The sequence below is a fragment of the Hemibagrus wyckioides genome, linkage group LG18, assembly GCF_019097595.1.
Source record: "Hemibagrus wyckioides isolate EC202008001 linkage group LG18, SWU_Hwy_1.0, whole genome shotgun sequence".
Classification (NCBI taxonomy): domain Eukaryota; kingdom Metazoa; phylum Chordata; class Actinopteri; order Siluriformes; family Bagridae; genus Hemibagrus; species Hemibagrus wyckioides.
Window position 1 is genome coordinate 2,532,501 of NC_080727.1, and position 15,000 is coordinate 2,547,500.

Sequence of the window (15,000 nt, forward strand, 5' to 3'; positions counted from 1 at the left end):
TTAGTCTTAAATGTGCAAAACAGCAAGTGTGTTTAGCTTTGACTATTAAAAATGTATTTTATTTTTACAGATGTCTCAGTGCATTTCTTTCAGATATGTATTTATTTTATTAGCATTAATTTTATTTATTTTATTATTATTATTTTTTTTATTTATTATTATTTACATTTCTTTCAGAGATTTATTTATTTTATTATTATATATTTTATTTTACAGATTGTGTTTGTTTCTCGGAGATTTATTTTTACTTACACATTTATGATGCTTATTTATTTATACATTTTTTTTTACAGCCATTTGTCATCAGTGAACATTTTCAGAGTAGCAAAAAAATACATAAATAAACCTTCTTATGATCTTATTTTTTTTATATAAATATTTGAATATTAGGTTGATTAAGGAAACATACGCTGCTTATTACAGCCATTATCCATTAAAGTTATTTATCCTAATACACTCCATATTATAATCACTGATGATGTCTATCTTGCAGATTAGACTAACCCTCTTTCATTATTATTATTATTATTATTATTATTATTATTATTATTATTATTATTATTATTACTATTATTAGTATTATTATTATTATTATTATTATTATTATTATTATTATTATTATTCTATGCTATTCTCTCTGACAGCCCTAACATCTGCCCTTTTTTGTCTTATTATGATTGTGTTGTACCATTTCTGCACTGGGCTGTACAGGGGGGTGAAAACTTTGGGTCATTTCTAACAGGGTAAGGGTTAAATCGATGGGATCGATACCTCTAGGTTTCCCTGGCCTTTCATCAAATGAGCAAAAGCTCCTCTCCTGCTCCAGGTTTGTCTTTCTGCTCTGCCAAATATAAATCAATGTTCTACAGTAAGGGCATTAAACTCCTGTAGCTCCTGTAGATCCTGTAGGTCCTGCAGAGAAAAGCGCTTACTCGAAAAACACACCGGTCCGGTCCGGCTTGGTCCAGCTCGGCTCTTCGAGGTCAGCGTAAAAGAGTTCCATCAGTGGAAAGATGGAGGCTCTGTTTCACACATTTCTCATCCAGGTTCCAGCAGCACTCGAGTAATTAATAGCAGTCCTGAGGCTCTGTGTGTTTTGGTTTGACGTTTGATTATTAAGGCCTGTAATGAAGCCAGGAAACACAGTCGATACTCCGATCACTGATCATAAGCAAGATTCAAACTCCAGATAAAACACTATACAGGTGTGTAATTCTGTAGGTATCTACGCCGCAAATGCCATCACTTCCTGTTCCCTACGAGAAGAAGACCAGCTCTAGGATTATGAAGCGATCTACAAGATTCCTGACCAGACGGATCATCCCTCACATCTCCGAGACGTGGGTGGTCCTGGTCCTCTTTTAACTTAGAATATGATGGGATGCTATTTTATTCACTATTCACCATGAAACACTAACTGCTGCTACATACCTCGCATTTCTCCTCATTTCTGTAGCAACTCATCATTTCCATTATAAACACATTATAAACTTTTATTTAAGTAATTAAATTCTACAATAATATTTTTTATTTCTGTGATCAATAATCGATAGTCTAATAGTAGCAAAAAATAAAAAATAAAATAATAAAATAAAAATTAAAAAATCCCATGCTTTGCAGAGCTTATGTTGAAAAGTCAAAACGTTTCTGAAAATTTTTGACCTCAAATAAACTACATATAATAATAATAATAATAATAATAATAATAATAATAATAATAATAATAATAATCCTGCGAGACAGACCATTTTTTGCCACATCACCAGCACCACAAACTTACTTCTTCTACAGTAAGGCATCACTACAGATGCACAAAACTTTCTACACAAGAAACATCATTAAAGACGGCTTAATATTGCAAGAAGTTAGACTTTTTAAAGATATAAATTCTACCAAACACCAGTTCTATAGATATAAATTCTACCAGTCATGTTTCATGTCATGGATTCTGTTTCATTTCAAACTACAGCCATAAAGAACAAAACCCAAGCCATGTCTTAGCCTGAACTTTCCTGTCTGGCTTGTACGAAGCGTTCTGTGTGAATTCTTACAGATCTGACGTGGAATTTGTCTCTAAACATGAGATTTATTCCCGCGAACAAATAGCACAACGTTGGCACGAGACGAGTCGAGGCATCCCGGTAATTGACCCTCAATCTCACTTAAACACTTATGGATTTTTCTTTTTTAACATGATGCATGATAATGATTGTGTAACTAACATTAACAGAATAAATGGCTTTAATGCATTCTTAATATTTTGCTTTTTGTTGTTGTTTTGAAGGTTAATTAGCATATAAAGCACGCTGGTGCAGGAATTCAACGGAGGAGTTTCTTATCTGAGGAACGGAAAGGATCCTCTGATCACGCGGCGTCCCGGCCCGAGAGAACACGAGCCTATAGAGAGTGGGTTTTAGAGAGCTCTGAATTATACATGGAGGCGCAGTCTAACAGGGACACGCTGAGAAAGCACGGCTCCTTCCTCTTCCATTTGTTTGCTCGGTGTTTACTCCGGATATCGACGGGGAAAAGCAGACGGATTACTGTTTCAGACCGACGGCAGAAATATCCGAAATATCCGAAAAACAAAACAGGAACGTTCTCACAGACAAAATGAGACGTGAATTCGACGCACTTCATTTAACAATCATGAATGTTTTCACAGATCAATCTAGCCATGGGGGCCACAGTCCAGTGACTTCTGTGCTGGTCCCAAGCCCGGATAAATAGAGAGGGTTGTGCCAGGAAGGGCATCCGGCGTAAAACATTTCCAAATGTAATCGTCAGTACTCTAAATTATGGATGGAATAAATGAGGATATGAAGCTAGTGGGTGTAAGTGTTGAGGATGCAGAAGATAGGGATAGGTGGAGAGAGATGATTCGCTGTGGCCACCCCTGAAGGGAAAAGCCCAAAGAAGAAGAAGGAGAATGTTTTCACAGATCAAACCAAAAAAAGTAATGGAACTTGCGTTGCATTAGGCCGTACTCGCGTAAGTATGCTGATTAACGTCGAACCACAAACCTTGATAGAAAAAATGAATAAAAACCACAATTGATAAAAAGGTCAAACCACAAAACTCAATAAATAAACTTAATAAAAACGTTTACAGATGATAAAACAGTGAGTAAGAAGTGAAAGAGCAGCTAATAAACATCAAATCCTCCAATAACGCAGCTTAGCCACTTACTTTTGCTCTAAAGGTCCGATTCGTTTAATTTACTGATTTTTTTCGTATCGCTTTCTTACTTTCAAGTTGTTAATACGAAATATGGCTTTCCGAAACTTCTGTGTGTAAAATCACGGTAACTCATGAAACAATTAGACTTAACGTTAGATTTAACGCAAATCAAGTCTCTTTAAACGTAAACGTAGACACGAGCTTTATAAACGTTTTTCCATTTACGGTGTAAATGTTCCATATGAACAGTTTAGGAGTAAACGTATTCGTATCCAGGTCGACACGTGAGGCTCGCGTAAGGTAACGTCACTTTTACATCAACGTCCTTAAAACTGTTTGAAGAAATTCAATGAATTAATACACGACTCCGCCTTCAGAATTTAGGCCACACCTCCTGGGTGAGTCTGAAACTGAAAAAAATCAACAGCGTAATGGTGCGTCAAGAAAACATGTTAAGAAATCTAAAACATTTTCCAAAAAGCCAATTGGAAATCCGTGAGTGCATGATTCCGGCTAATCCTTCAGCGTAATTAGAAGCTTGTATCACATACTAGCTGTATATATTTCCTTCATAACAAACCACTGAACAGCCGAACAGCTAGGTTTGAGGAGGGTTTGCTTGTAATTGAGGTGTAGAAGCGATCTAAGGCTCATTAGCACTGGGCAGGAAGTGTGTGTGTGTGTGTGTGTGTTTTGAGTAGAAGTGATGGGTGTTGGGTGAGATTGGAGGAACAGGAGGAACAGGAGGGGGAGCCTGGAGCCCCGGATCAATACTTCACCACAAAACATGATCAGCAATGATGTTTCCTTGATGAGTGAAACCTCCACATAATAGTCCAGACACACACACACACACAGACACACACACACACACACACAGACACACACACACACACACTCTTCCACTGGCATAATACAGGTCAGTGTAGACCTTAAGATGAACACACACACACCTCCACACAGCGGGGGTTTTTACTATCCAGCTCTTCATCATAAAGGCATCTCCGTGCTCAGGCTGGTAGTATCACATCACCACCATGTGATTGGGACCAGCACTCTCGGGGAGCAGCGTGAGTGTGTGAGAGCGAGTAAAAAGGACTTGGTAAATGCATTATGTTACAGCCTTGCACTTAGCTGTGTCATATTGTGCATATGCGGATGTTCTTAATGTGCAGGCCGGGCACTTGAGACGACGCTGAGAAAGAGAAGCGGGAGAAAACGAAAGACAGAAGATGTGAGGAGGAGAAGACGAGGGGAAGGAATAGCAGAGATGAGACAGGTAGAGGAATAAAACACTCGGGGCTGTGCTGCTGTAGGGAAATAATCAGTGACGAGGAGAATGGATGAAGCGTTACGACTAAAATCATCATCCGGAAATGTTTTATTTCCTCTAACACCATAGAGATCTCCTAATTATTACAATTTTCATTTTATTGTTACACATTAACGTCATAATCTCTCTCTCTCTCCCTCCTTAAACTTCTTCTGTCCTGAAGATTAAAAGTGGAGACACTAAACACTAAACACTAAAAGTAGAGACTCCTTCCCTTTCATGAAGCTTAACCCTAACCTTTCTAGTTTTCTATGGTGTTGTACTTCTGATCAGGAGGTTGTGAGTTCAACTCCCAGGTCCACTAAGATGCCAGTGCTGGGCCCCTGAGCAAGGGCCCTTCACCCTTAATTGCTCAGTTGTATGAAATGAGATAAATTCTCTATAAAGTCACTCTGGATAAGGACATCTGCCAAGTGCCTGAAATGGAGACTCCTTCCATACTGTATGTTAATATTGAATAGTTTTTATGGAAAAATTGCAGAGAAAGCTATAAAAGATCTTCTTTTAATAACAGCACATTTGATTGTTTGTGATTTGGAGATGATCGATGGAGCTTTGTCAGAGCTGGAAACTAATCAACCAATCAGAATGTTCTCTCTCTCTTTCTCTCTCTCATCATAAGAGCCAGAGCTTGTTGGTGTATCAGCTTTCTTGGGCCACCGGTCTCTAATCCCGCATGTGCTTTGGCAGCAGAATGAAACATCACCTGATCTCTCGCAGCAGCTTGAGGAGGAGGAGAAGAGCGAGGCAGCCATCGCTCACACATTTCTCACTAATCACACGGATAACGGGAAGTCTGAAGGTTCGTCCTGAGGGATGGCGCGTACGCGCGCACGCTCGGACACGTGATGATGTCAGCGGCTCAAAGGTTTGTTTGCGGGGACGGAGAGAGTTATCGGCGGAGATACGGCCAATCGCAGACTTTGGCGTGTGATGTAATGACCAGGCTGTGATTGAATCTTTGTGTGTAAAAGCAGGAAAAAATAAGACAAGAAGGGGTTAAAGGGGGTTAAAACAGCAAATCTAATCAGGCTTCGACTCAACAAACACCAAACACCAAAATTTCCAAACATCATGTGAAACTCAAGCACTTTTTCAGCATTTTATTATCTCTAGTAGATTAGATCATATGATTTTTTCCCCCTACACCATTCCACAACGTTTATTCCACCATGTCACATGGTTTCAGAGAAAAGCTTAAAAGAAAGAAAACCTTAGATTTGACATTTTCTGGCTAGTTTGATGTCAAATAAACAAGACGGTCGTTGTCCTGTGACTCTGCAGCAATTATTTAAAAGAAAAAGAAAGATTTTATTCCACATTTCAAGCCTTTTCCTGATTTATTGCCGTATGTATTAAGGTTAAGGTTTTGCTAAATCAATAAAAAGAATTCTGGCATCATTTTAGCATTTCTCCACCTGGAGACATTCCAGTTTTCCTGAATATATAGTAAAAGCTCCTGATTTAGTACAAGTTTTATTTATTTATTTATTTATTTAATTAAGTAGGCTTTTCCGTCGCAGTTTTAAATCTAATCACAGTCTGATACGTCAATTAACCGACTTAAAGTGTGACATCATCCAACATCAGCGTGAAGAATTACGGCATTATAACGTTACTCGATACCAAAATCTCATCTTTATCACAATAATAATTTAAATAATATTTTTTTTCTTCCTTTATACAGTTTAAGTCATAGATACTCTCCATTTATTTGTTCATATATATATAATTTTTTTAAATAATAAATGTATTTATTTAATGTAACAAAAGTAACAAATTTATTTCTATTTATAAAGAAATTCATATTCATCACTAAGAAAATCTGTAGGAGAAACAATGCACATTTTACATCATAAAAGATTTCCATCAGTCAAAGATTGTATCAGTCACAATGTCTAAAAAAATATAATTAATAACTATTTTTAAAAAATCATAATATCTTATCTTTTTTTTAATAATAATTTGTGCATTGTGACATAATTTATCACAATATTCATATTTTATCATCATATCCTCCAGGCCTACGGTGAATATTAAACAATGGTTTGCAAAGAAAGACATATTATAGATAGATAGATGAATAAACAAATGACCAAACAAACAGAGATCCATATAAACTACGCAACCAGGCTTTATATTATATATATATATATATATATATATATATATATATATATATATATATATATATATATATATCTTTTTTGTTTATTAATTTTTTTCCTAAGTTTTCCCAAGAATTTCCTTACAATTTTGAATTTTAATTCAATTTTTCCAGATATGATACAGCGAGCAATTCATGGATGTTCTCCAGATCTGATGCACTCAGAACACTGGAGATGTATGAGTGCAGTGACCTCTGACCCTCCGAGCAGTCCACTTCATCCTAGCACTGCTGATCTGTCTGTATTGTCATCATGACGTTACTGTCTTATAAAGCTGATATTACACGTGGTTATTACAGACCCCTAAAAGGCAGGGGAGTAAAGCGAGACGCCGGCTGCGAGACCGACGGCACTCAGACACAACGTTATTAGCTGCAGAGTGCAAAAGCCTGAGGAAAAACCTGCCCTGATGTGAGACTGATGCAAGGGAGAGAAAGATGTACGTCTCTCAGCACGTCTCCTCTGATAAAATAAAATCCTGTTTTGGATCCAGTCTGTTTGCTGACAGCAACAAGGTTGTGTCTTTTTTTTTTTGCTTTTAAATTAGCTAAGAGACCAAAACCTTGCCCTTTGCTCCTGTCCAGTGCGCGTGGACAAATACGCCGCTATCACAAGACGATTCAGAACAGCAATGTTTGACCAGGTTCATAAGATAAACAAAAAAAAATGGAGAAGCCCGAGAATACGCTTTGTTTTCTGAACCAGACGTGAAGAATTTTATTAACTCTTTAAGAGATGTCGGATTATCCGGACTTAGGTTTTAGTTTCAGTGTTGAATTATATGCTTTAGGATAATATTTAAGGTGTTGAAAAAAAAATCATTTAATATTTACATATAATAATTCAGTCTAAAAAACAGTTAAGTTTTTGCAATTATGCATTTATTTTAATTTTTTTTAAACCTAAATCTCTCAGATTTTGCAGTTTATTAGTCAAACTATTGACCAATTCTGACTACCACTGACTACAATTTTACCTTAAATGTTTTAAACATACATATATTAAAACGAACAATTATTTATTTATACATTATCCGTAATTTATCAACCTAAATCTATCATATTTATCAGTCTGATGTTCAAACCCTTCCTTCATCCAACTTATTTTTGTTAAAAACTCCTCCGTCTGTTTTACCACAGAACTCCATTTTATCTTTCATTCTCACGTCATTGCATTTAGCAGCAGCCTGACGCTCGAACCATGCTTTTATCCTTGGTTCTTAAACCTAAACCGGTTATATTTCACACTCGGCTTGCGTAACTGATGCTTTCGTCCTTATTTTTTTATAACCTTAAACCTATTAAACTTTACAGTCTTATTCCAGCGATGCTTTTATCCTTCATTTTTAAACATATATCTATTAAATTTAACAGGCTGACATTCAAACAGTGCTTTTATCCTTGATTTTTTTTTACACAAAATTCATTATTCCTTGATATTTTTAGTTTACTTTACATTTATACAAACCGAGGATGTACTGCATATGACAATATAGATGCGTTCATTTATTTTATATATCACTAAAGATATAAACAATTTCACATAAATCTTTGGTGTCTTTAATAATAACAGTGCACCTAAGAAAATACACTGTTCTTTGTGTGATTACATCAAACCCCTTTTTGATGTAATTAAAGACAGCGTAGACAATAAGCGCTAGATCAAATATTCATTCTTTTGGAAACCAGTTCTCATCGTCCGCTATTTTATTAGAATTAAAATCTAATTATTCACACAAAGCTCGTGTCTGGATTTCTCAGATCTCCGAGCTCGCTCGAGCGTCGGTACGTTCCTATTTTTGTGACAAATCGTGATTCGTCTGTTTCGGAGCTTCAGTCCCCATGTGCTATTTCAAAACTCATCTCTAAAAGGCTCTGGAAAAAAAAAATCCATTATGGTCATTAACGGAGAACGGATCCTCTCAGATCCTTTAGATTGGAACGAGACAGCGTACGTGTGAAGGTCACCAGAGACGTCTTTACAGCCGATTCTATTTCCTGCTCTTGCTGTTGCTATTGTCTGAACGCTCCTCAGTGCAATTATAAACAACGAGTGATTAAAACCACACGTCCCGATATCTTCCAGAGGTCACTGGTCTCTCGGGTTTGATTCAACTTATGATTCGTTTTGAATTTCGTACAAAATGTGACTATGGCCAAGGTCAGAGATTTTCAGTAACTGCTTAACCTTAGCCTTGGATTATTATTTATTAAAATGTCACTAGTTTGCTCCAATCGATAACACTCATTTTTTTCCTCTCAAAGAACCTAAGACCTTGGACAAATCCATGAAACTATCATAATAACCATCAAACCCGAAGCATAGACACCAGAGTAAAGCGCTACTACGAGGGGATTTTCTCCATGCAGTCAGACGGAGCTCTGAAAACTCCCATCTGTCAGCTTTACCGGAAGAGGTCCAGGATCCGGTTCCAGATCAATGCAGTCCACACATTTACGTTATTGTTGCCAACATTAATGCCCTTTTAATCTTTAGGAGATTACCCCCTCATCGATCCGCAGGCGTTCAACTACATCAGATTTGTTTGAGAAAACCGTGTCATAACTAGCCGAGATTGAAAGCCGACACAGGAACGATAACAACCCGGAAGTGTTGTTTTTTTTCCTTTCAGATTTCAGTGCCAGAGCGACTGAGATCAGCTTTCCTTTAACACTTTTCTCTCTGAGAACGTGTAGCTAATGAAATGTATGAAACCCTAACATTTTTACTGAATATCCAACTATCACCGTGACTAGCCTGCGCTCTCAGAAGGCTAGGGTACTAAACTGTACCATTCCTTGTCTTTTCACACCTTCTGAACCTTTAGCTTGCATCTTTTACATGCAAAAGTGCATAAAGTTTACCTTTTAAAACATAATCACAATCACCTATTACTGTGCATAAGTCTGTGCTATCAACCGAAATCGATTCCTTCTTATACATTTTTACTTTTTCACCATACAGGTATACAATGCATTACATAATCATTACAAACTGGCTTCAGATTGATTGGAAACTAATTAGCTTAGCATAATCGGAAGAAAACGCATGCTAACCACGTAAATCAGTCAATATGAATCATTTGATGTCAGTTTTATATCTCAGTATACTTTTTGCAAACAAAACAGGCTATAATACAATATACTTTTTCTGTCAGAAGGCGTGTAGGCTAATCATTGTCCATGCTCGCGAATCTCCTCGAATATTTTTACGGTTTCTAGCTTCACTCGGACCTCATTTGCTTAAAAAGGCTATTTTTTTAACTGCTAATGTATTGTTTTGTTCGACTTTTTTTTCCACACACCGAAGAACCAGACAATTTCCTCCACATTAGAGGAAAAATAAATGTGTGTCCAGTGTTGAATGAATACCTAGCGATCTGATAGATTCCCAGCAGGACACGGACACTCACTATGAGAGGTCATTCAACACTTTAGGTCCGAGGTGTTAGATAAACCCTGGCGATTTTTTTTTTTTGCCGTGTCCGTCATAAGATATCTATCTAATCGCAATTTTTTAGACTGCATTTTTGTTTTTCTCCGTCTCTCTTTCATTTCCAATCACTGCATAGCACTTTAAAAAAAGAACTCATGAGTAGTGCAATGTCCAGAAAAGCGCACAGGGTTCACGTTTTGCACATTTTGCCCGGTTAAAAACCCCAAGAACGTGTGTTTTTGTGCGGGGTCACGCGGAGAGCTCTATCAATAATTCATCGGGCCGCAGCAGCAGCAGCTTCTGCTGCTTCTTTTCAATTCCCCCTGCCTGCCTTTTCGCCCATCACATAATACCCTCCAACCCCCCTCCTAACCCCACAACCCCTTAAAAAAAAGAAGAAAGAAAGCACCAGACTCCACCACCATCTGCAAAACCAAGATTACAAAATGCATCTCAAAATCTCATTTTAAAAAACCCGACCTGCTTAATGGATTAAGAATTATTATTATTATTAACAATAATAATAATCTTATCATGCTAACGTCTGGGTGTCCATTGCATCTCAGTGGACGTCTCAAGACTAAGACTGACCCCTTTTTTTCCATGTCCGTCACTGCAAACACCACTCAATTATCTATTGCTGTTAAGCCCATATTCGAATAATCGATTCAAGCTATAGTCTATACGCGCGTGTAAACTTCTGTGTGTGTGTTTTGGTATGTCCTTGCTTTATTTCTGTGCAAAACTGACTAAATACTTTATTTATGTAATGTAAACATACATAAAAATCACATTCCTCTTTATAACCGGTGTCATTAAACATATGGAATAGAAATATATACGCAGCGTTATAACGCATTCGAACACAAATCCTAATCTAAAGAATACTCATCAGCCTAACACACCTATTCTGGATCACTGCGATGACAACAATCGAGTAATTTAGACAATTCACAATCTCAGCATATAGAGATTATAATAAGGAAGACTTGTGATCGGAAATAAACATAATTTTAAAAAATCATGAAATCAGAGCTAAAGAACAAATCAGAAATTCGGAGTTATTATGGTTTTACATTCCAATGTTTTCTTCAGATGAACAAAGGAAAAGAGTGCGTCGTGGATGTGGTGTGTCCATCGCTAGAGGGGGCAACAACCTTGTTGTAAATGTTGTAAAGGCGAGAGAGAGAGAGAGAGAGAGAGAGAGAGAGAGAGAGAGAGAGAGAGAGAGAGAGAGAGAGAGAGAGAGAGCCCTTGTCCACATCAATCCTCACAATCAACAACACTATAAACCTCTTCACATCCTCCTTTTAAAAAAATACACAATGCTTTTTTATAAACCGGTTCAGAAACACACTCACTCTGCTGGAACAGTTCAGAGCAGCCAACATTTCATATTCCAATTATTATTATTATTTCATCTGATTTAGCAAAGCAATTAAAATACCAAAAAATGCGAACAATGGAAAGACGCATTTCTGTGAAGCACCATGAACGCGGCTATAACAACATAACACTACTCTGCGCGCGCGCGTATATTTGTGTGTGTGTGTGTCTGTGTGTGTTTGAATGTCGCATCATATTTTAGAGTTTGCACTAAAATCCCGAGTCTCTTTTTAAAGTGTTTGAGAAACGCAGAATTCAGAAAACGTCCTAAAAATCAAAAACGCAATCCCAAGAGAATAAAAAAATAAAAATAAAACAATACTGATTTTATCAAAAAAATAATCGGTTTGTATATAGGTGTATATATCGTGAAAAGCTCCCAAGATGAATATATTTCTAGAAGAATTCCAGTTAGGTGAGCTGGTAAGCTCTATCAAATTAGTAAACATTATGAAACGCTTTTTTTCCTTGTCAATCAATATTGATCGTAATTATCGACCTATAAAGGTGTTCAGTGAATTTAACAATTAATAAATAAATACCGCGACTATTCCTGAATTTGTTTTTGTCCTATTATTATTATTATTATTATTATTAGGCAATCTTTACATGTCTTTCTTTTTGTAAACAAAGAAGATGGGGAAGTAAGAAGAAGAAGAAGAAGAAGAAGAAGAAGAAGAAAAGAAGATAAATGCCTTTGTTTATTTTTACCTGCAAGCCTTAACGCGGACATCCTCTGAAACTCGGGCTCCTGCAGCCACTTCCACATGCGACGGAAGGTCTCCCGGCCCGATTTAAGTTTACTCCACGGCTTGGGGTTGCGCAGCAGGTCGGACAGCGTGCCTTGCGAGCGGCATAACACTCGCTGAGCGAAAATGGCCTGCGGGATGCTGTAGCGCTTCAGCTCGGCGGTGATGCGCTGCGCCACTTCCTTGGTGTTGATCTCCTCGAGCTGCTGCTGGTGCTGCTGCTGATGGTGCTGCGCCCCCGCGCCGCCGTTACCGGAGGAGGAGGAGGAGGAAGAGGAGGAGGGCGGCCTGTCCCGGCCGGACGCCGCCAGCACGGGCGCATGGGGGTGTGGGTGATGCACCGCGGCGCCGGGGTGCATGCCGTTCAGATGCGGCGGCATCATGCTCGCCACGGGTCCGCCGAGGCCACGGGACAGGTGCTGCTGGTCCCCACGGGCCAGCATGGCTGCGTGCGCGTCAAAGTTGGAGCCCAGCATCTTGTCGTGGCCAGCGCCGGTGTTGCCGCCGTAGCCGTGCAGGCTCTGCTGCGCGCCGTGCACCGAGCCCAAGCCGTTACCGAGCGGGCTTAGGCTCGGCGCAACGCCGCTCATGTCCTTGTGGTACGCGCTGTAGAGATTGTTCATAGCCGGCAGAGCCCGGTCGTCCCGCATCAGCGTGAAACTCCCGCTCACGTTGCCCGAGAGCCGCTGGTGGTGGTGATGGTGGTGATGATGGTGGTGGTGATGGTGAGGATGGTGGAACTTGTCCGATACCGTGGAAATGGGCGGTAAAGGTTGCAAGGGGGTCAGCGTGGTATAGGTACCGCTCATGCCCATACCGGGGGGCGACGTGTCGCACGGCACGCTCATGCTCATCCCGTGATGGAGCGGTAGAGACAGCTCGGCTCGGTACTCTCCCGCGCCCTCCAGGATGGTCGCCATGCCGGACACCATCGCTGAGCGCGACGCCAGATCCTGGTGTATCCGCAACGACGACGACGAAGTGGAAGTGGTGGTGTTGCTGCTGCGTGCGTGATGCGGGCTGTGGTCGCTCATCAGCTCGTGATCATGGCCGCTCGCGCTCAGCGCGCCGTGCAGGCCGCCCATGCCGTCCATTGTCATCTCCGGGTTCATGGCGAAAGCATCCAGATCCTCCTTGACCAGGCATCGATAGGCGTTGTAGGCAGTCTTCATTCAGTCCATTGATGTATATAATACTTCTTTTTTGGTGTGTCTCTGTGCACAGGAATGATTTTGTTATCCTTTTTTTCCTTTTTTCCTTAAGGCCTCTCGGTTTTTTATCTCCTTTTATAAATAAAAAAAACAATATCGCCGATGTATCTCAGACGGGCCAGCGCTGATTTCTCCCCATGTCCGACCCTCTCCTCCTCCTGCGGATTCTGCTCGAGCAGCTGGATTTGTGCAGGATGGGATTTGCTCTGCTTAGTTTTGCTGCAGCCAACCCTGATGGAATGGGCGGGGTTTGCTGTATTTTGCTCTCTTACCCTCTCTCTCTGACGGACAGGTTTAAACAACCAATCAGATTGTAGGGTTGGGATGAAAGGACCGCCCTTTCTTGGCCTGTTGTCCAATCGCTGTCAGCCGTGAGCTCGTGTGGAGATTTGTAAGGCAAGTTGCTGCGGTCTAGGAGGCAAAATAATAATATTTTAAACAAACCATTTAGAGTGAGTAATATTTAAGTAGTAGATTGTAAAACTTAATGTTGCCATGTCGTGCAATTTTATTAAAAGAAAAAAACAAACAAAACAGCAATTTCAATTAATAAAAATGTCCAGGCCTCCACACTGACCAGAATAAATTGTCATTCAAACTAAAAAACAAATCCCCCTTATTTTTTTTAACTAAACTATTGCTATTATTTGAGGGTCTGGACATTCTATATTCTTAATATATAATTTTCCAAAAATGTATAAATAATTGATTAAATATCAATATGCTGTATATCTACACAGAATAATGAAGAATATCCACGTGTTGTGCGTCTGATCTGTTTTTCATTCCTCTCTTCAGCTTGTTTCTTTTCTTATGTGTTTTCAGCACGCTTATTTTAATCTGCATGCACGAGATCATTATTCATTCGTCATAGCTCCTTCCTGTCACGAAGAGATAATAACAAATAACAACAACTACAAGATTTTTTAGATTAGACACGCTAAAGGCTCTAACGCTCTGATTGCACTTGGTAGTAGTTTACAGAAACTTTATTTTTAAAAACAATTCTAAAATGGATGGAAGCTTTTTTTCCTGGTGTCTGTATGAATTCAGAAAACTAACCGGTTGAGTTGTGACAGATTTTTTGCGCAGGCCGGTTGGCTCTGGAGGATGAGCAGATGCGGCTTTTGTTTAAGTGAGTCTGTAATTAAGGACGAAGGGACAGAAGTCTGAAAAGCGTGACCTATTTTTTTTTGTCTTTTGATCAGCTGTCAGAGGAGGAACAGGAGGGGGGACATCACACTGAGAGACTCAGAGAGGACAAAACGGGATGAGCAATCGGACAAAGTTTGACTCTCAGAGACAGATAGAGACAGGACACGCACGAGCTCGGGTTTGTGCTTTCAACGAGCCATAAAATGCAACCAGACCCTCAAACTTATGATGATTTTCCAGCTTCACGACGTGGACATCATAATTAACATTTCGCTCGGTTGTGTTTTAATCCATGAGAAGAATGAAGGAGACGTGGAAAAGAAAAGCTCGCGAAAACATCCACAAAACTACACTGCACGTGCACCTTGTACCTGCACTCCACA

At 39.3% G+C, this 15,000-nt stretch overlaps 1 protein-coding gene across 3 annotated transcripts in view; it reads right to left on the reverse strand.

Annotated features, from left to right (window-relative positions):
- onecut2 (one cut homeobox 2) overlaps nucleotides 1–13,673 on the reverse strand; it is a 26,334-nt gene extending 12,661 nt beyond the window's left edge. The window contains exons 1-2 of one of the 3 annotated variants that reach the window (XM_058415292.1): nucleotides 12,214–13,673; nucleotides 5,179–5,472 (exon numbers count right to left, since the gene is read on the reverse strand). In XM_058415292.1, coding sequence (XP_058271275.1) covers nucleotides 5,216–5,472; nucleotides 12,214–13,423 — 1,467 coding nt within the window. In that variant the 5' untranslated portion in view covers nucleotides 13,424–13,673 and the 3' untranslated portion in view covers nucleotides 5,179–5,215. Of the gene's footprint in view, nucleotides 1–5,178; nucleotides 5,473–12,213 lie in introns of those variants that run through there. The other 2 variants (XM_058415290.1, XM_058415291.1) reach the window with 2 other exon arrangements.
- Nucleotides 13,674–15,000: the final 1,327 nt, after the last annotated feature.